General features: G+C 40.2%; 1 protein-coding gene across 6 annotated transcripts in view; it reads left to right on the top strand.

The window, feature by feature from the left end:
- The window catches only part of LOC139948025 (FK506-binding protein 15-like), a 65620-nt gene that overhangs the window by 33853 nt on the left and 11297 nt on the right, over positions 1-20470 (top strand). For 4 of the 6 annotated variants that reach the window (XM_071946002.1, XM_071946004.1, XM_071946006.1 and 1 more), the window contains 11 exons: positions 1115-1369; positions 6326-6522; positions 7853-7903; positions 11575-11677; positions 12189-12360; positions 12981-13117; positions 14156-14239; positions 16952-17023; positions 17714-17866; positions 18836-18928; positions 19946-20068. In XM_071946002.1, the coding sequence (XP_071802103.1) occupies positions 1115-1369; positions 6326-6522; positions 7853-7903; positions 11575-11677; positions 12189-12360; positions 12981-13117; positions 14156-14239; positions 16952-17023; positions 17714-17866; positions 18836-18928; positions 19946-20068 (1440 nt within the window). The remainder of the gene's footprint in view (positions 1-1114; positions 1370-6325; positions 6523-7852; positions 7904-11574; positions 11678-12188; positions 12361-12980; positions 13118-14155; positions 14240-16951; positions 17024-17713; positions 17867-18835; positions 18929-19945; positions 20069-20470) is intronic. The other 2 variants (XM_071946003.1, XM_071946005.1) reach the window with 2 other exon arrangements.

Below are 20470 nucleotides of genomic sequence, written 5' to 3'. Positions count from 1 at the left end.
GTCTGCGTTCTCCTAAAGACGATCAGAGCATACTGATTGAAACAGAAGAGTATATTTAGTTGCTTTTTTCATTTCACCTTTTAACCATCATCAGTAACTGCTTGCTGTGTATTAACACACTCAACCCATCCTTACCTCTTTAAAAATCTAACTAAAAACATTACACTGTGAGACTTGACGTGGATTGATACCTGTACGCTATTATGTTGGTATTTTTATTTTAAATAATCCTAATTCTTTAATCAATCAATCAATCAATCGGAGGGAATTTATATTGCGCCAAAATCAACCAAAGTTGTTCAAAGGCGCTCTTTACACTGGATATTGGATCTTACTGTAGGCTAGTATTCTGTGGTACGCAATGCCATGTAATATGGCCCTGGTTCAATTTAATAAAGCTGCTTTAGCACAAAGAGTAGCTTAGCACAGCATCAATTTGCTTACCAGAAGAAGCTTACCAGCCAAAAAGCCAGGTAACATGTACAATTTTGTACTGGTATCTTGCAGGTTTTTTGCTAAGCTGGAAACTGTTAAGCCATACGTTCTGCTTAAGCAGTGCAATGGAGTTGGGCCCTGGGCTAGATTTCACAGAGCACTAAGATTTATCTTAAGATGAGTTGTCAGTATTGACATGGTGATTTATATTGCGACATAGAAATACTGAGGCGCTCGCGTAAAGCTTGGAATTAGGTGCACTGTGGTCTAGCTGGTGATCAAATTTGATCCATATCTATCCCACAATGCACCTCACTCAACAGTCTGCGCTTGCACAATGGTATTTGCGAAAAGGTCTATTACGCTTTGCTTAGCAATTAAGATTGATTTTCCACTTGAGATCAATCTTAGCTTTTTGTGAAATTGAGCCCAGCAGCCGATTTCACGAAACGCCAGGATTAATCCTATCTCAAGTTAGGACGAGTAACTCATCCTAACTTAGGATGGGTCCAATGTGTCCTAACATCTATGGTTACGGAATTTAATTCGTACTAAGTCTTAAGACTAATCCTTAGTAAGTAACAGTTTGGTGAAATCGACGGCTGGTCCTTGAAATAGTGACAGATATCATTTGCTATCTGTCTTTAATAATATGACTATTATCTGATCTATACAACAGCAGCAATACCAGCAGCAGCCAACTGATCCCAACATCCTACTCCAGCAACAGGCTGCAGCAGCAGTCGCAGCGCAGCAGAATCTCCAGCAACAGCAGCAGTTTGGTGGTGCCCGATACCCAGTCACTAGCCAGGCCCTCATACAGCCGGTTATATCCGAGTTGCCGTTGCTGCTATCGGAGTCAAGACAACACCACACGGATCTCAAGCTCGTTGTGGATGTGGTGTCCGGCAAGATCGACACCTTAGCAAATAGGGTAAGATTTGTATTGTTCTCACTGACTTAAAGGCAACGGACACTACTGGTAATTAATCAAAAATAATTGTAAGCATAAAAAGTTACTTGGTAAAGAGCAATGGAAAGTTGTTGATAGTATAACAAATTGTGAGAAACGACTTCCTTTGAAGTAACATATTTTGAGAAAACGGTAATTTCTCACTCAAATAATTAAAGACTTCTGGCCTGAAGCCTTTTTTAAGGCATCTGGCCAGCCCAAATTAGGGCAACAATGGTGTTTTTTCATTCATTATACTCTTGCAAGTTAGATGACCAATTGAGTCAAGATTTTCACAGATTTGATATTTTTTGCATATTTTGGTATACACCAAACGCGAATACTGGTCTTCGCTGTTATGCAGCTCTATGAAGAAAACTTGTTATAAAGATGGTAATGGCAGTAAGCATCCATGCATGAAATGATTCAGATTTCTGAGGGTTGGTGTCCATTCGAGTATGCTGCGGTTAGTACCTGCTGGTCACTCGCTAAACATGGATGGAATCGATGATTTTATCATGACAGTTTTTTGCTGTTTTCTCAACAAGTAATGTAATGTAATATCAAAGTCTTATACAGCGCACGTATCTACCAAACGAGGTACTCAAGGCGCTGAGTATATATACAAACTTTCAGAAAGATGGGTTATTGCAGTGATGGATTCTGAGACCCAATTATGTAGCACTTGTAAGGGTTTACAAGTAGACACTGTATTCATCCTAATTTTCACTTTTTGAATTTTGTTGAATCTTTTTGGTAGTTTTGCATCACAGTATGTTGCCGAAAATGAAATGATGACCCTACATTTAACTGAGAAGGTTGAATTCAAACTTCCCTTCCTTTAAGTGTGTCCCTTTAACCTCAACAGTTCGAGGGTTGGTAATTGAGGAAATCCCTCCAAACGCAATGATCATGACCTGCTTTCATTCAGTCCCTCCCCATCATCCATTGAATATATGAGGCAAAAGTCCCAGTTTTTTGTTGTGTCTCTTTAAAATGAAGACGGTCGTCTAGGGCAACAGACCTCCCGACTCAAACTCTGAACTCCAAGGCATTTGTGGTATGACTCACTGTCTTAAATAATGTCAGCTGCCGTCTTACAGGCAAAGTATAGGTGTGTTAAACATTACACACAGTGCCTGATAAACATTGACTGCCTAACATATTGACAGGGCTTGGTATGCCCACTGTACCACTGGCCAGAGTGTAGTATTGTTAACACTTTGCCACTAACATCATGGATGTCACTGCCCATTTTGGAATATATATTTAGTTCTTCAAATGACTGTTATTCAACAAAACATTGGAGAAGAAAAAAGAATCCTTGGATGGGTTCAGACTATAGGAACAACCCTTCCCTAAAGATCGGCAAACAGATGTACCAAACTGTTACTATCAAATGATTCTACACTTTAGAACAAATCAACAGCTGTTTCAAAAATCAAAATAAACAATCTTTGAAAGAAATTCATTTGCCCTCTCGTCAAGAATGATTCACCGATCTGAAGTCTACTGCTAACACCCTTGACTCAAAACCAAGTCCCAGCCCCCAAATCTTCTAAAGCTCGGCATAAATTAATGGCAGGAAATCAGCGGGGAAAAAAGCGAGAGGAGCTAAAATGTTGGATGCCCTTGACGTCTATGACTAATAGCCCCTGCATGTACAGCAGAGAGAGAGACGTTCCGTCCGTCCGTCCTTCCTCGACAGAAAAAACTGGTGGAGACTTGAGAGAGAGAGTCAGGCTTGGGGTTGGCAAGGCTACTTCCGAGTGGGACATACTCAAAGATTTAGTCTGGCAACAGTGACCCAGGCTACCCGGGCATACACTCATAGTTAGTGTTGTTTACATGATACTTGCTGTAAAGACTGCGGTGGGATTGTTTCTTTTATTTATGTCGGGGATTCCTAAATGGGACCTAGCCAACGAAGAAAACCACCGACGAAGATGACTTCCAACATGGCTAATAATGAGAAACTCCAATCGCATTCCGGAGTGCCGGACGGGCACATGTTTTGCACTGTGCCAGCTATGGTGACCATACAGGTAGAATGTAGTTTTGTAGCTGTCTGATATTCAAGAGTTTGTTGTATTACAAAGTTTATCAGTACCAGCTAAGATTACTTGTTATGTCACAGCTGTGAGACGCTTCGATGGTCCTTCGTCAGAAAAACCTGGTGGAGGCTTGAGAGCGAGTCAGGCTGGAGGTTGGCTAGTCTACTACTGAGACATCTGCAAATGATAATACTTGGATTAAAAGTGTAATTGAAATCTTCTGCGAAGGTATAACTGATTGCTTCACCATTTATTCTGTCACCGATTTTTGTACTGATCCACTTTAATGGTCTCGCACAAGACAGAACCCTATGTCAACGGGTGATTCCAACCAATCACAGCTTGAGTCTAGTGACACCTTGTGCCAGGAGCCCGACTCGCTGGGTGTATCTATATCATCCTATGGAAAGACTAAAGGGTACCAGATATATGATGAGCAGGTTAAAGGAGGGTAGCCTGTAACATATATCTGGGTGAATAGATCTCAGTGATGTGGAACCTAATCCAGGCTAACTCCCGAATCTAGTTCCTGTTTCACTACATCACGATCCCCTGTGTAAAGGTTGCTTGTTACCAGGCTGGATTTCGCTGTGAAGGAAGCTGACATTACATCAATTAGTGGTGTAGGAAACATTAAAGTAAAGCTTAACAGCGATGGAGTCGTCAAACGGATGACAGCGATCAGTGTCTGTGAAGAGTGGAATGTTATAAATTCCTCCTTTAATTCGTCTAGCATTTTGTACTTTGAAGATTAGGTGCCATCTGTCTTAGCCTGAACATCTGACGTCACACTTTGAGGCTCGCAAATAACGCCAGAGAGCGACCTCTAGCCTAGGTCAATCCCTGTCCATTATCACCTTTCACCTACATTCATTTAGAACCTCTGTGAACATTCAAAATTTGACTTCTCTTTGTTGTATATATATATCTTTTTTGAGCTAGTATTTTTTTAATGATCGCATGTTCGTTGATCCATTCAACATTGGAAATTAATGGTACATCATCGTTTTGCTTTGTGCATCAACTGTGTAGTTCCAGTTACCAAAGTAATTTCAATTTGAAACAAAAAATTGCACTTGCAAGTAATGTGAGCGTAAAACTTGGACAGGCAGAACCACATCACTGGTCAAGTGTCTTCCCCAGGGGAAATAAACTCTTTGAAAATAAATGCCCAATTATGAAATAAATGTGTCCGCTGACATTTAGGAAATTGATTTCTAGATAGAGAAATTAGCTTATTTGACAGAAGAATTCCCAACTCATTATTTGTCTTGTCTATTTTCACTCGCCACATACAACCAATCATCCTGTCGTAAAATTGTAGTTCTGATATTAATTACAAAATCATGACTTGAGGGTTTTAAAATGGTTTTCTCTCGGACATGCACCAGTGCTTGCATCAATAGAGGTTTCATGTTGCCCTAATTGAAGTGTACACATCCTATGCATGAGCTCAGCAACTCCTAAATGTTGGTTCTATCACTACTCAATTAGAAGTCTACAAAGAGCGTCAAGTGAACACTCCTCCAAAAGCCTAATATTTTTCATCTCGAAGCAGTGCCGTCAGTAAAGTACTAAAAAACACACCCAGGACATCAACTCGAACAAGGATTATGGAACTCTCAGATCAAGTGGAACTCTTAAAAGTTCTCATCCTTGTGATCAGCATATTTGGTCTTCTAATAAACAGTATCTTTATCTGTATTGTGGCACGAATCAGATCCCTGCAGACTCCCTTCAATGTCATCTTATGTAACCTTGCTGCGACCTGTCTCTACGTCCTGACTCTAACTGTAGTTTTCATGGTTGTAATCTGGAATGACCCGATCAAGGCGGATGTCGAGGATACTTTGAAATTGGGTTTGATACATTTTGTTGTCTCTGACCTGTTTTCATTATTCCTTGCCATTGAGCAACTTCTAGCCACGTTTGTGGCAAAAAAGTACTCCTCGTTTTTCAAAAAGAAGTTCCGTTTAGCGGCAATCTGTGCAGGAAGCTGGATTTTGGGCACATTGTCTTGGGGACTGCTGAGGCTATATGAACATTTTACTTATGAAGAACAGACATTATTTTACCTTGTATTCGTTCCTGCTTCCCTGTTTGAATCATCTTTGTTCCTTACTGTTCACGTCATCTTGTACTTGTGCATTTTTACAAGACTTTTGAGGCATCCGCTGTCATCGTCAACCCTTCAGCGAAGAGTTTTGATCAAGTTGGGTAAAACTTCCTTTGCTATGTTTGTGAGCAAGGCCGCCAGAATAGTTTGTCTTGCTTTGTTTTTTGCACGAGAAGACGAACGTCTGCTACTGAGGTCAATTGCAGTACTTGTTGAGGTAACGACAGCTTCCATTGACCCAATCATTTACGGCTATCTGCGAATCAACTTGAAGGATTCAGTGAAAACAGTTTGCAGCTGCTTTTACTGCAAGCAACCTATTCGATTTCATTCCAGATCTGTTAACCAAGCTTCGTCCAAGGTATCAAAGACGCCCACTAAGCGACAAAATGACCAAGTGGTACAGATGTGCATTGATTGATGGTCACCGAAGTTACAAGAGACTAATTTAGCCCAAATTTTCACAGGTTTGTTATTTTATGCATATGTTGGGATACACCAAGTGAGAATACTGGTCTTTGACAAATTACCGAACGTTTCCAGCCGTCGATTTCCATAAAACTCTTCGTTACCTAGGACTTATCTTAGGACTTATGACAAGTTCCAGCCTTGCACTGTAACATGTCAACCTTACATGAAAGATTGGGACTAGGTACTCGTCCAAACTCGAGATAGGATTAATCCTAGCGTTTTGGGAAATCGGCTGCAGTACCTTTGAAGAAATGCTGTTGACCAGAACTATTTAAATTTGTTTGTTTTTTCCTCCAGGTGGAGAAGCTAAACTTCCAGACAACGGGGGCGTCCGTCCCGTCCAATGTACCCAACCTAGAGGCTAACATCCTGATGCAGAACATCTCCCGCATCGTTCAGGAGAACGAGCGACTCAAGAAGGAGGTCCTGGAGAAAGGAAGCAAGATCGAGACGCAGAATGACAAGATTGCTGAGCTCATCCAGAGGAATCAAATGTAGGTTGAAGAATCAGGTAGACCTGCCCCACCCAAAGACCCCTAGACCCCCGGGTCTGGGGGTCTAGGGGTCTTGGGTTCGTGGTGAGGTTCATGTTAGAGCTTGGAGGCCCATTTTTTATTAAGGGATTCATTTGGGATTTAAGGACTTTATTTAGGAGAGTTCAATGGGAGACTTTCTGGGACGATAGAGGGCAGCAGACTTACAGGGTTAATCCATTGTTCTCAGAATTACGCGCATGCTCAGAACTACGTAGACAGAGGAAATTTACCCGTGTAGTCTGCTGCCACCTAGCGTTGGAAAGTCTCCTCTCAAGATTTATGTAGTTCATTTTGGTATTTAGGGAGTACATTGGATCCAAGGTGGTCAATTTTGAATTTAGGGGGTTCATGTGGGGTACAGAGGCTCGTTAGGTTTGTGGTGGTTAATTTGGGATTTTGGGAGTATGATAATTTATTGTTATAGGGGGTTTTATTTTGGATATAAGGGGTTCATTGGGTGAACCAATGAGTTCATAATGGGATGTAGGGAGTGTATTTAAAGGCAGTGGACACTGTTGGTAATTACTCAAAACAATCATCCGCATAAAACCTCACTTGGTAGTGAGTAATGGGGAGAGGTTGATAGTATAAAATATTGTGAGAAACGGCTCCCTCTGAAGTGACATAGTTTTGGAGAAAGAAGTAATTTTCCACGATTTTGATTTTGAGACCTCAAGTTTAGAATTTGAGGTCTTGAAATCAAGCATTTAAAAGCACACAACTTCGTGTGACAAGGGTGTTTTATTCTTTCATAGTTATTTCGCAACTTTGATTACCAATCGCGCTCAAATTATCACAGGTTTGTTATTTTAAGTGAGAAGACTGGTCTTTGACAATTACCAAAAGTGTCCACTGTCTTTTATGAGGTAAAGAGTTCATTTGGGATGGGATGCAGCCTGGGGTACATTGAGTGAACTTGTGGTGTAGGGTTTAATGTGGAACCAGGGCTCATAGGGACCCAACGGGTTCCCCTGGAATGCACGATGGTCACTGGAGAAAGGGAGACCAAAAGGTTTGTTTGTACCTAGCCACTGGGGTTTTGTAGGAAAATGAAGTTAATTCATTATTATTATTTTCCGTTGGCATTTTTTTTTTTTTTTTTTTGCAATTCCCGCTAACTTAAACCTCTACACTTTGCATTTCATCCCTATTGTCAACGTCCATCACCCATCCCAACCGGTGTTCATTTACACATTACCGACCTCCATTCAGCTCTAAACACTTTGCTTTGGTTTGCTTCAATTAATCCTCGTGGCTGCTGTTTTTAAACTTGCCTCCACCTCCCCAGACACAACAATGTTAGCAAGACAGTGAATAATGATCACAGCTTTGTCAAAAAGTAGGTTGCCTTGACGTGTGTTTGTGTGTGCATGCATCGTACGCACGGCCTGTGCATGACACTGATTTGACTCCAGATACCAAGTTTGCTCTGAAGAGCACTGCAACTGATTTCACGAAGCGCTAGGATGAACTTGTCCTAACTTAGGATGGGTTCAATGCGTCCTTAAGTCTATGGTTACGGAACTTAACTCGACCCAAGTCCTAAGATTAATCGTAAGCAAGGAAGAGTTTGGTGAAATCAACGGCTGGAAAAGTTTGGTAATTACTCAAAATATACATGTTAGCATAAAAACTTATTTTGTAATGAGCATCGGAGAGCTGTTGATAGTATAAGTACCTTGCATTTACAGACTATTCTAAGCCATCATCTCACACAGTTTTCTAGAGAAATACAACTTTTTTATGTTGGAAAAAAATTATATTTCTAGGTCTTATCTCGCTGTGTTTCAGTTGCACGACTCGGAAAGAGTTAGCATGCAAATCAATGCTCTATGTTTTTTGTGTCCTTATGTCAACATATCTTCCTATAGCATATGGAGCTATTATAAGCATTTTGTATTGATTCTTTTGACTGCATTAAAATCAGTGCATGTATTTGACGGGAGACCCATGATCTTTATTGCATGAGCATGGTAGTATTGTGTCAAGGTGTTTCTAACATGTAGTTGTGTCAAGTTTCACAGTACAGTATATACAAAGTGCAAACAAATAGCTTGAAAGAAGACTACAGTCAGTCCTCAAGTAGTCTTGTGTCAAGGCGTTTCTAGTATGTTGTTTTGTCAAGTTTCACAGTGCAGCGTAAACAAAGGACACAAAAATAGCTTGAAAGAAGACTACAGTCATCCTTTTGGTAGTCTTGTGTCAAGGTGTTTCTAGTTTGTGGTTTTGTCAAGTTTCACAGTAAAGTGTAAACAAAGTGCAAAAATAGCTTGAAAAAAGACTACAGTCATCCCTCGAGTAGTCTTGTGTCAAGGCGTTTCTAGTATGTAGTTGTGACAAGTTTCACAGTGCAGTGTAAACAAATAGCTTGACAGAAGACTACAGTCATCCCTCATTATCATAACTTCAAAGGCGGCTATACTGACTCACTCGGACATACATGAAAGTATCTGATGACTCACATTTGTCAATTTTTTTTCTTCTGAGATTTGTATGTTGACCTTTACTAATACCCTCCCACCCCCACCTCTGACCTCCCTGCTTGCCTAACCTGATTCCTCTTTTCCCTGCATGTTGCATCTCCCTTGCTTTCTCTCTCTAGTCTTTTGGTACAACAAACACTCTAGCTTTGAAAGGAAATTTGTACCCAGTCTGAAAGCTGTGCCCAGCTGAGCCAAATTTAATGGCTCTGCTTTTAATTCCATAAGAGAAAAAAACAGCAGTTGTGCTGGCAGACAAAGAACACACTTAACAGTAGCGATTTTCACAGGTTGGCAAAGGAATGTCTGCGCGTGCTTGGGCGTACTTCACATTACCATTTTCGCTTAGTTCACAGCTAGTGCAGATTTGCAGTGCTGACTCTGTAAAAGCAGTAAATTGTAACTGTAAGTTTGTCGAATTCTGCTCTAAGCAGTTTCATGAAACTGGGCACTGCATAACTTTGCTTCCTTTCCCCAGTCCCCTCTAATAATCCAAAGACCAGATGTGTGTTTATAGTAGGAAATAGAATCTGTCATCGTTGCACAGACACCAGGTCCCAATTTCATAGAGCTGCTTAAGCACACAAACTAGCTTAGCACATTCCAGCCTTGCAGTCTCGGGGTCATGTCCGAATTTGTGGCTACAGCTACGGCTACAGCTAGAATTCCACGCTATCACGTGTTGAAGTATAATACCTCCTTAGCAACACACTTAGCAACAGCCGTAGCCGGATAACACCAAAGTGTGAAAATCACCTGTGGTCTTCTTATCACAGTACTTACTCTCAATTTAGAACGTCCAGAATTGTTGTCAAATACCAGCTGTTTATGTTATCCCTCACTCGGAGCCAGTGTGTCATGCACTTGTGACTTGATGGGACAGTTGTAGATGTTTTACGCTCGACACCGAACTCGTGACTAAATGGTCAATAAACCACTACTGTCAGGCCATGTAATAATATGGTCTGGAATGATGGATAAACAGTCCATACAGATGTAGGCTTGGGTACCATCAGTCCGAAGCCTGGCCGGTAGAGCAGAAAGCACTACCTCCCCAATTTTACAACTATGCCATGTATGATATACGAAGAATGCATCTACCTGGTATACATTCAACGCTCCTACTGTCTGAACATTCAACATCAATACCTCTGGGGGGGTTTTTTCACTGACACAGCGACCTACTTTTCTGACAACTTGCTTGAAGTCCTTTGGTATCATTCTCTTTAATTTCATTTGTGTCTTTGTCTTGTTGCCATTCCCTTCAACTAATATTCCTCCTTTTATTTTGTTGAATCTGTTGTTCGCATTTCTGTATTCTCTTTGACCAGACGCTTAAATTCCCTTTCAGCCCACGGAAAAATGACTTTGCAGACGATGACGTTTGTGACATATGGCTTGATGGACTACGGTAGTTATTTATTTGGGTTCTGTATGATGCCTGAAATATTGCCTGTCTGCATTGGTCATATGCATCGTAACGACCCACCACAAGAGGGCGCTGTCTGTGTTTCATGGAAACCTATGGCAAAGCGTGACATCAAAAGTGGACATGCGCGGGGTACGATCGCTATTAGTTCAGCTAAGGTGATTCTTAGCGAACGAATTGCCATGATATTATTAGCATCAACTGCACCTGGAATGTACATGCAATGTGCATGAATTTCGTTTTGAGTTTGACAAAACTTTGAATATATTGGTTTGATTTGCATCAGTAGACCCCCTTCGCATGGGCCACCATCATTGAGGTCGAACAATGGTAATGCACCTGTGTGTTCGCACCATACACAAAATGGTCTTTCACTGATCTCAGTGTGGGTGCTGTTCAAAGATATGGGGTTTATAACACTTAAAGCTTGAGATATTTCTGGCAATAAACACAGGGGAAGTTGAAAGAATAAAAAATATCACAATCAAAACAACATGCATATATTTTTGAAGGAAAAAAAGGCGGTAAAAAGAATCAGTGCTGCATTTAAAGGCAGTGGACACTATTGGTAATTGTCAAAGACTAGCCTTTACAGTTGGTGTATCTCAACATATGCATAAAATAACAAATCTGTGAAAATTTGAGCTCAATCGTTCATTGAATTTGCGAGATAATAATGAAAGAAAAAATACCCTTGTCACACGAAGCTGTGTGCGTTTACATGGTTGATTTCGAGACCTCAAGTTCTAAATCTGAGGTCTCTAGAATCAAATTCGTGGAAAATTACTTTTTTCTCGAAAACTATAGCACTTCAGAGGGAGCCGTTTCTCACAATGTTTTATACTATCAACCTCTCCCCATTACTTGTCACCAAGAAAGGTTTTATGCTAATAATTATTTCGAGTAATTACCAATAGTGTCCACTGCCTTTAAACAATTATTTTTTATTATTTTTTGTACAACTTCCACTGTATTCATATTTACAGGAATGGATAATTTGTTATTTTGCTGCAAACCAAGCCAATATATCAATACGCCACTACTCCATCATGTATTTGGGAAAATATTTATGGCTGTCATTATTTTGTTGTGATTTTGAAGGTTTGTGGAGCAAAGCAACACGTTAATGGAGAAAAGGAATGACTCATTCAAACAAACCACAGTTCAATCTCAAGCAAGAGTCTTAGAACTGGAACAAGAAAAGGTAACTCTTTAACATCATTTTGGGGGTTGACCAAAGAAAAATTTGATAGAGTGGGACTCGAACCAATGACCTCGGGATTAACGTGCAGGCTCTCTACCAACTGAGCCTGTATTGTCGGCCTCCCTCTTTAAGACTGTGCGATATTCCAGTGAAACCTCGCTTTCCAATGATTTTGACTATGAATAATTTAGGGTTGATTAAAGAATAGTTGTCAAGAGTGGGACTTGAACCAACAACCTCTGGCTTAACGTACCGGCGCTCTGCCATCTGAACCGATTCATATATTATTCTGTGGGATAATAATAATAGTAATATCGAAGTCTTATATAGCGCACGACACTTCCACACAGCTTCAAAACACATTGTTTGACAAATGACTCGCCCCTGTTACCAAAGTGGCCCTGCACCACGCACTGCAGTGGGTTGCCTCCAAGTTGCCTGCAAAAGTTGGTTCGCGTGACTTTCTTTTTTGCCAGAGTTATTAAAGCTGTGTTCTGTATTCTATTACCAGGTTCAGTTGGCGACAGATTACAGTAACGCTACGGCTAAGATAAGTTCTCTACAGTTGGAGTTAACGGCTGTACAGCAACGAGAGATGCAGCTGAAGACGCAACTCAACACTGGGATGAACACCAACCAAGAACATCTGTCGGAGATGGAGGCCATGAGAGCAAAACAACAAGGTATTTTTTTTATTTTTGTTTTGTATATATACACTGAAGCCTCTGAACCCCTCTAAATAAGCCCACTTTTCTATTATCTCTTCAGTCTCCTGACAATGGCTTGAGCAAGCTAGTTTAAACTTTGAGACCAATTCAAGAACTGACTCCGCGGTCGTGCAGTTAATTACGATCATATAAGCTAAAGTAGTAGTCCCAACCAATTTTCTATACTTTCCGCCCGAGTAAAAGCAGGACAGTTGTTTTAAGAACTGAGAAGTCTCCCGAACACCCGAACAATCTTAGGCGCGGTAGTAGAATAGAGCAAGACAGTTCTCTAAGAACAATTTATACCTTGTAAGTAGATACACACATGGTGTTACTGCAAACCAAATATAAAGATTGTCTTCCCATCAAGGGAACTCCTACAAGGGGATATACATATATGCCAAGCTGGCAACAGCCAATCTCTGTCATACAAACATTGGTTTAACATCTACGATTGTGAACTGCACAGATTAAGAATTTATGCTTCAGTAACTAGACGAAAATACTTATTCTAGCCATTGTAAAATCGGTGGTTAGCTTTTGGGATTCGAACCTACAATCTTGTGATTGCATGTCCTTTTTTTTTATCTTGGTAGAATCCGACTGGAAGATCACAGAGTTATCGCGGAATCTTAAAGATGAGAAGCAGGAGAAGAAACAGTTGAGCAACCGTCTCGTTGTCATGGAAGAGGAACTCGCCGATGCAAAGATGGAAAAAGAAACCATTGATAAGGTCAGTCAAAATCTCACACGTCACTTCATAAATTGTGGTTCGAATTCCAGCCAAGGTGGACTGTGGACCAAGATCAACTGTCAACATAGAGGCAGGCCGGTCTGAAACAGGGTTACCTCCTCCCCAGGATGTATGCATGGGTATCATCTACCAGGAGCCTGGTTGGTTGAGCCAGATGCACTACCGTCCCAACTTTTCGCAGTTTTGGTTTAAGTGCGTTGCTCAAGGGCACACGTGTCATGATCAGGATTCGAACCCTCACTCTGCTGCTGACAACACCAGAGCTAGTGTCGGGTGAACTACACCGCTCGGCCAAGATGTGCAGGGTTGTTTTTTTTTTGGCAGGATTTAGGAAAGCTCTGAGGAAAGGTTTTATTTACTCATCGGTGTCGTTTAAGAGCAAATTAATACTTAATAGTAACAATAATTTGATCTTGCTATTCTTATTAATTGACCATTGTTAGTTGCATCATGATGCAACTTGCTCTCTAATCCTACCCTTTCATGTCTCCCTGCATTGTTGTCGAACAATACATTTACCACTTTTATGGTCCAGTAACCCATCCTTTCGTTCTAAAAATCCTTTGTCCTCGCCACTCTACTCATATTGGTTCATAGCCACACATTGTCTCTAAAATAGAAACTTTGATTGGCTGTTATTTTCCCGCTTCTTTTGGATCCTTTCCTTAATCCCTTTCCCCCTCTCTTTTTCTATAAATGGATATGTATTTGTTTGTACTTGTTTTATGCCTCTGAAGAAGGTCCGGTTTGGATCGAAAGCTAAGGCCATCTACCCTATTCATTATTTAATAGTAACAATAAATATATATGTAGTTCTTATACAGCGCCTTATCACAAATGCGGGCATCTCAAAGTGTTCACTATTTTGTTACTAAGTGCCATTGTTTCTACAATTTCCTTACTGTGCTTTTACGATTTATGATTTTGCGCTATGGTTTTTGTTTTATTCCAAAAGACCAAGTGTGAAATCCTTTGGCCCCCAAAATGATTATCGTTCTCTCTGGTTTTGCTTTGTAGAATTTTTCGGAGAGGAAAAGGAAAGTAACGCTGGAGAAGCAGAGACTTGATCAGGAGATGGAGGAACTCAAGAAGCAATATGAGGTTGGACTTTGTTCCTAAAATATGACATACTAATTCCCATCTTAACGGGCAAATTGGAACATACATTTATACGTTTTGCATGAGAACAGTGTGCAGCATCAGACACATTTCACAATTTATGTAAGCCGTTGGTTAGTGAATGACACGGCTGCGCTAATAATTCAAGCCATTGATGCACTTGCAAACCAAAATGCAATTTGCCCATCAAAATGGCGTCTGTTGGAAACCATCTATACCATATGTGAAAGTACGGGGGCCAATTTCATAGCGCTGTTAAGCACAAAAATTTGCTTAGCATGAAATTTTGGCCTCGATAAAAAATAGAATTACCAACCAAATTTTCACGTGGTTTTCAGGATAAACAAACAACAGTTGAATACAAGTAACAAGCAATATGCAACAAATGGAAATATGATTGGTAATCCTGTTTTTATCAAGGAAGAAATCTCATACTAAGCAAATTTGTGTGCTTAGCAGCGCTATGAAATTGGGCCCAGGTCTCCCCCCTAGCCCTGGTTCGGATTGCGGTCTCCATTGCACTTAATAACAATGGAATGGAGATTTATGATTACTTATAAAAGCTCAACCCCTGTTCTCAAATACTGAATAATATTTTCCTACTACTTTCCGAAGGGCCAAGTATCATGCCTCATGTTCTTTTTTTAAAATGATTGTAGGACTCTAAATGTGTAGATGAAACTGAAATTGTCAGACTACTGGAAATTTAATAGGATCCATCCACAAATCTTATGAACACAAACACAACTTCAGAAATGTTCAAGCGCAGTAGGGATCCCCCTTCCCTGACCCTAAACCTTTATATTCCCACTTACTTTTTGCTGGACTCCAATTGTGTAGATGAAACAGAGCTTGTCTGGTTACTGGAACTTTAACAGGATCGTTTTCATACACTTTCTAAAAACAAACACAACTTCAGACATTTTCAAGCACAGCAGAGATCCCTTTTCCCTGACCCTTAAACCTTTTTTTTTTCACTTGTTTTTTGTTTGACTCCAATTGTGTAAACGAAACCGAAGTCGTCGGGTTTAACTCAAACTTTTATCAGAGCATTTTCATAGACTTTCAAATAGCAACTTCAGAAATTTTCAAGCACAGCAGAGATCCCTCTTCCCTGGCCCTTAACCTTTATATTTCGACTTATCTTTCCCCCCTCCCCCCTTCACCTCCCCTCCCCGTGCTCTAGCTGTTACCCGACAGGAAGTCATAGATTACACCACAGGAAATCTGTCATTTTCTTCCCCCACACTTGAGCCCATAACATTCTTCTGTGCACATAGACTACTCCCCCATATCAACTTTTGCTTGTCGTAAAAGTTACCCAAATAGGATCTTTTCCTTCTGTTTTTTTTTTTTTTTTTTTTTTTTTACCCCCCATTCTTTGCCACGCCTTGGAAAAGAACCTGACTGACAAGAAAACAAAACACGAACTAATTGTAAAGTTTTACTTTTCTTAACGTTTTCACTTGCTTTTCTTTTCTGAAAACCAATCTCCGAACTTTGAATATCATTTGAATAGTAATTGGTCTGATTTAAATATATTTTTAAAGAAAACGAAAAATCTTTTTTTTTCTTCTGTTGCTAATTTTTTCTGCTAACCACCATCACTTTCTGTTCTTTATTTTTTAATTTTCCTAGAAAACAATTGCTTCTCAAATAAAGGTATAATTTTTTGTATCGCCGTTTGTTTTTAAGCCAGCATCATTTTAAAACCTAAACCCAGCCTGTGCTCCGCTATTTTCTTTCTGTTTTTCTGCTTTTTTTATATTTTTTTTATGGTTTCTGTGTGACTCTTCTGTTGTTCTGCCCTTCGAACAAATCCTTTGTTACTCCTAACCTCCTTTTAACTTTTTCAAGCAGTCTTGAAGGGTTTGCTCTAATCGATTGGCTTTGTTACTCTCGAAGCTCTCACTGGTAGAATTAGATGCGTTGTATCTAACCCTGTGTCGTCCGGAATTGTCTTGTGGTTGTCTTTGGTTGCGATGTGTGCATCAGAATTCTCAGATAGGACCGTCGACCCTTTGGGTGAACCCTTATTTACGTGATTTGAAAAGATTCAAACCTATATAAATGTCCTGGGTCCAAAGTTTTCACGCTCTGGTTGTTTTTAGTTTGTGTTTTTTTCTTCAATTTGTGGTTGTTTTTATTTTCTGGTTGGTTCTATACACTGTATTCATGGTCAACGATGCATGGCTTATACACTTCTTGTCTCAACAAACACGGAAAGTATTGTCTTGTTTATGTCAAATAGAATCTGTTCTGTTGTTGTTTCTTTTGCAAAGTTTTGCGATTTGAAGAGATTGAAGTCTTGAAAAATGCGCGGGTGCAAGGTTTTCTCGCCCTGGTTGTTTTCAGTTTGTGGTTGCTTTCGTTGGTCAATGATGCCTGACTACACTTCTTCTTGTCTCTGAAATAACTGTCTCGAAACGTTGTATAGAATATATTTTGTAGCTGTCGTTTGCCCTTTTTATTTTGTAAAGTTACTGAGTCTGTGTTCTTTTGTGTCTGTTTTCAGTGGTTGGTTGTTGGTTGTTTTCATAATCTCTTACAACTTTCCTCATTTTCTGTTTTTTTTTTTCTGTTTCTTTCTCAGTCATCCAAACCTTTTTTTCCCCTTTTGATTTATGCTTGGGTTCCTTCAATCTTATTGACGTTGAGTATAGAATCCTGACTCTTTCCCCATTCTGTGTACAGGAGGAAATCGACAGCCTACAGAACAAACTGAGATTACAGAAGACTTCCAAGGATGTGGTGACTGCAGAACAGGTGGGTTCACTGCTACCCGTTGGCTAGTGGCATATTTGAATATTCATTTCCCCTATGCAGGGGTCATTCATTGGCTACTGACTGATATGAATATTCATTTTCACTAGTCAGGGGTCATTCGTTGGCTACTGACTGAAATGAATATTCATTTTCCCTGGCCAAGAATCATCAAATGGCAACTGACAAATATGAATATTCATTTCCCTAGTCATGGGTTATTCATTGGTTACTGCCAGATATGAATATTCATTTCCCCCAGTCAAGAGTCATCCGTTGGCTACCGACTGTTATGAATATTCAGTTCCCTAGTCAAGGGTCATTCATTGGCTAATGACTGATATGAATAATTATTTCCCTAGTCAAGTGTAATTCATTGGCTAGACACATGTATGAATATTCATTTTCATTAGTAACAGGTTCTTCATTGGTTACTTACAGATATGAATAATAATTTTACCTAATAATAATAATAAGACTTGTAATGCGCACATATCCACCTAGTCCGGTGGTCATGCATTGTTTACTGACAGATATGAATATATTTATTTCCCCTAGTCAATGATCATTCATCGGTTAGACACATTTATGAATATTCATTTTCCTATACAATGGTCATTCATTGGCCACACTCGGATTAACATTCATATGCCAGTGTGTGTATAAACTAAACCTAACTTTCCTTGTGTTCAGATCGCTCAAGTTGAACGTGATCTGGAGCTGCAATGGAGGGAGAGATCGGAACGGCTTCTAACCCAGTCCACCGAGAAACACGAGAGGATGATCAGTGAGCTCCACGAGGAGAAAGAAATACTGGCCAAGAAACTTGCCCAGACAGAACAGAAGGTAAGTGGATTGATGGGGGATTCGAACTGACATGGTAGTAGTATGCTGTCCTTTCCACTGACGAGGGATTTGAACCATCTTCTGACATGGTTAGTACTAGACTGACTTCTCCACTGATACGTGATTTGGACCATCTTCTGACATGATAGTAGTAATAATAATAATAAGTATTTATATATTGCTCTACGGAGGACAGAGCGCTTTACATGAGACTATGACAACAAAAGAAAAACAAACAAACTAGGATGGGTGTGGAAACAGAAATGTCTTGAGGAGACTTTTGAATACAGGCACCGAGATCGCCTCTCGCAGACCCGCGGGGAGCCCATCCCATAGGCGAGGGGCAGCTATGGAGAATGAGCTATTCCCAGCTTTTCGTCTAGTTCTAGGAACAGAAAGCCGGGTCTGATAACCGAGTAGAATAACTTTGTTTCTATGGCCCTTTTCGAATGCACAGCTTCGGCTTTGGAGTCGGCTCAGGCTAGCTTGGCCCCGCGGTTATTTTGACAATTGAGAGTGCTTTGCCTACGCGCTCAGGGCTTTAGACGAGAGGATGGAGCCTGAAGCTGGAGCTGAAGTTTCAAAAAGGCAAAAAGGGCCTATGTTGACTTGTTACCAGCTCTTGTTTTTGTGGTCTCATTTATTATCTCTACTTTGGAAACCCCAGTGTCCTTCTGAGAACGAATTCTCTCAATTCGTCAGCTTTTTGAGGTTCCATGAGTGACGCAAATATGACAATGATGACAAATACTTCAGAGCATTTCTTCATAAACATAGAAACTGTTGATAAGTCCGCATCATAGAAATTTAGTTTCATTGGCGCATAAGAACCTTTGGGGCAGTTTTTTGTAACAAATTTTCTTTGTAAAAAAAGAATTTTCAATAAAATCTCAGAAGAGGAAACTCTGTCCATAGGGATTGATGTTTGTGATGACTGATAGTTTATTTTGATTCATGTTTAAATGTCAGATGATTGCTTTGAGGTCGGGTCAAGGTGACGTTCGGGAAGAGGCAGAGAGACTGAAAGAACAACTCTCCGAGATGAGTGGCTGGAAAGAAAAGGTCAGGGGTCAAATTGGGTCTTGTGGGTTAGCCAATAAGTAATAATAATAACAATACAGAAGTCTTACATAGAGCATGTATCTACCAACAAGGTACTCAAGACGCTTTGTAAGAAAGATAGGTTATTGAAGTTCCAATTCTGAGACCCAATGGGAGACTTTGGAGCGTAGGTGGCAGCAGACTTACCAGGTAAATTTCCATTGTATACGTAGTTCTGAGCATGCGCACATTACCGAGAACAATGGATTTTACCTGTTAAGTCTGCTGCCACCCTGCGTCCTAAAAGTCTTCTATTATGTAGCACCTAAAATGGGTTTACAAGGTGCTATGGCATTCAGCAACCACTGCCAGGAAACACCGGGGCAAACCCCTTCTTTTAAGCCCCTTTCACATGAGAGCAATTTATCAAGGGTCCCTTGCTCAATTGTAGCATGGTTGTTAATTTTACAAAATGTACCTTGAGTGAAAGGGCGGCAGGTTTTGGAGTGTCCAGGGTCCCTTGTAAAATCTTGTCCAACATTGCTACATTTTGTTGGAGGTGCAGACCTACGACAGTGATGAGTGTTAATGGGATCTTTTGAGTGACTCCTCACCATGCAATGCCTTAAAGGAACACGTTGCCTTGGATCGGTCGAGTTGGTCTTTGTAACCGTTTTTTATAAAATGCATATGGGTAGAAAGATGTTGTAAAAGTAGAATACAATGATCCACACAAACATGCCTCGAAATTGCGTGGTTTTCCTTTTACCTCGTCGACTAACACGTCGGCCATTTATGGGGGTCAAAATTTTGACCCCCATAAATGGCCGACCATGTTAGTTCGCACAGTAGAAGGAAAACCACGCAATTTCGAGGCAAACTTGTGTGGATCATTGTATTCTACTTTTAAAACATCTTTCCAACCATATGCATTTTATAAAAAACGGTTACAAACGCTTTTGTTTTGACCAACTCGTCCGATCCAAGGCAACGTGTTCCTTTAAATCCCTTATCCATAATGATGTTATGTTTGTACAGTATGATGGTCTACACTCCGGTGCTGTCAGCATGAAGGAGCGATATGAGGAACGCATTAAGGAAATGATTAAAGATAAGGAGACGAGAGATGGAGCAGCTTCTCAGAGCAACATCATTGATGAGGTGAGTCTATCTCTTTTCTATAATTGTTTCTTTTCACCTGCGAGGGTAGATATTGATATTTTTATTTTATTAAAAAAGAAAAATTAAGTTTGCCCCAACCAAGGCTTAAAACCACTCTTTTTATGGGGCTACAAGGAGAAAAATTATTTTAAGTGGACAAAACTCAGGGAAGCTGAAGGTAGGAATTCATTTTCTACCTTTAAAACAGTGTAGATTGTAGAATGGAGGGAAACATGAACCAGGCAAGGAGTTCCAAAGAGATGTAGTACATGGAATAAAGTTTTTGGAATGGCTCCTTATTCTACATCTCAGCAGATCAAGTGTGTATGGATGAGAAAAAGCAGAAAGTGTGGTTTCATGCTCAAAAAACTCTGATAGAAGGAACCATGTCAGACACACTGG

The sequence above is a fragment of the Asterias amurensis genome, chromosome 15 (genome assembly GCF_032118995.1).
Source record: "Asterias amurensis chromosome 15, ASM3211899v1".
NCBI lineage: Eukaryota > Metazoa > Echinodermata > Asteroidea > Forcipulatida > Asteriidae > Asterias > Asterias amurensis.
Note: the sequence above shows the minus strand (reverse complement) of the source record. Positions and strands in the feature narration are given on the sequence as shown.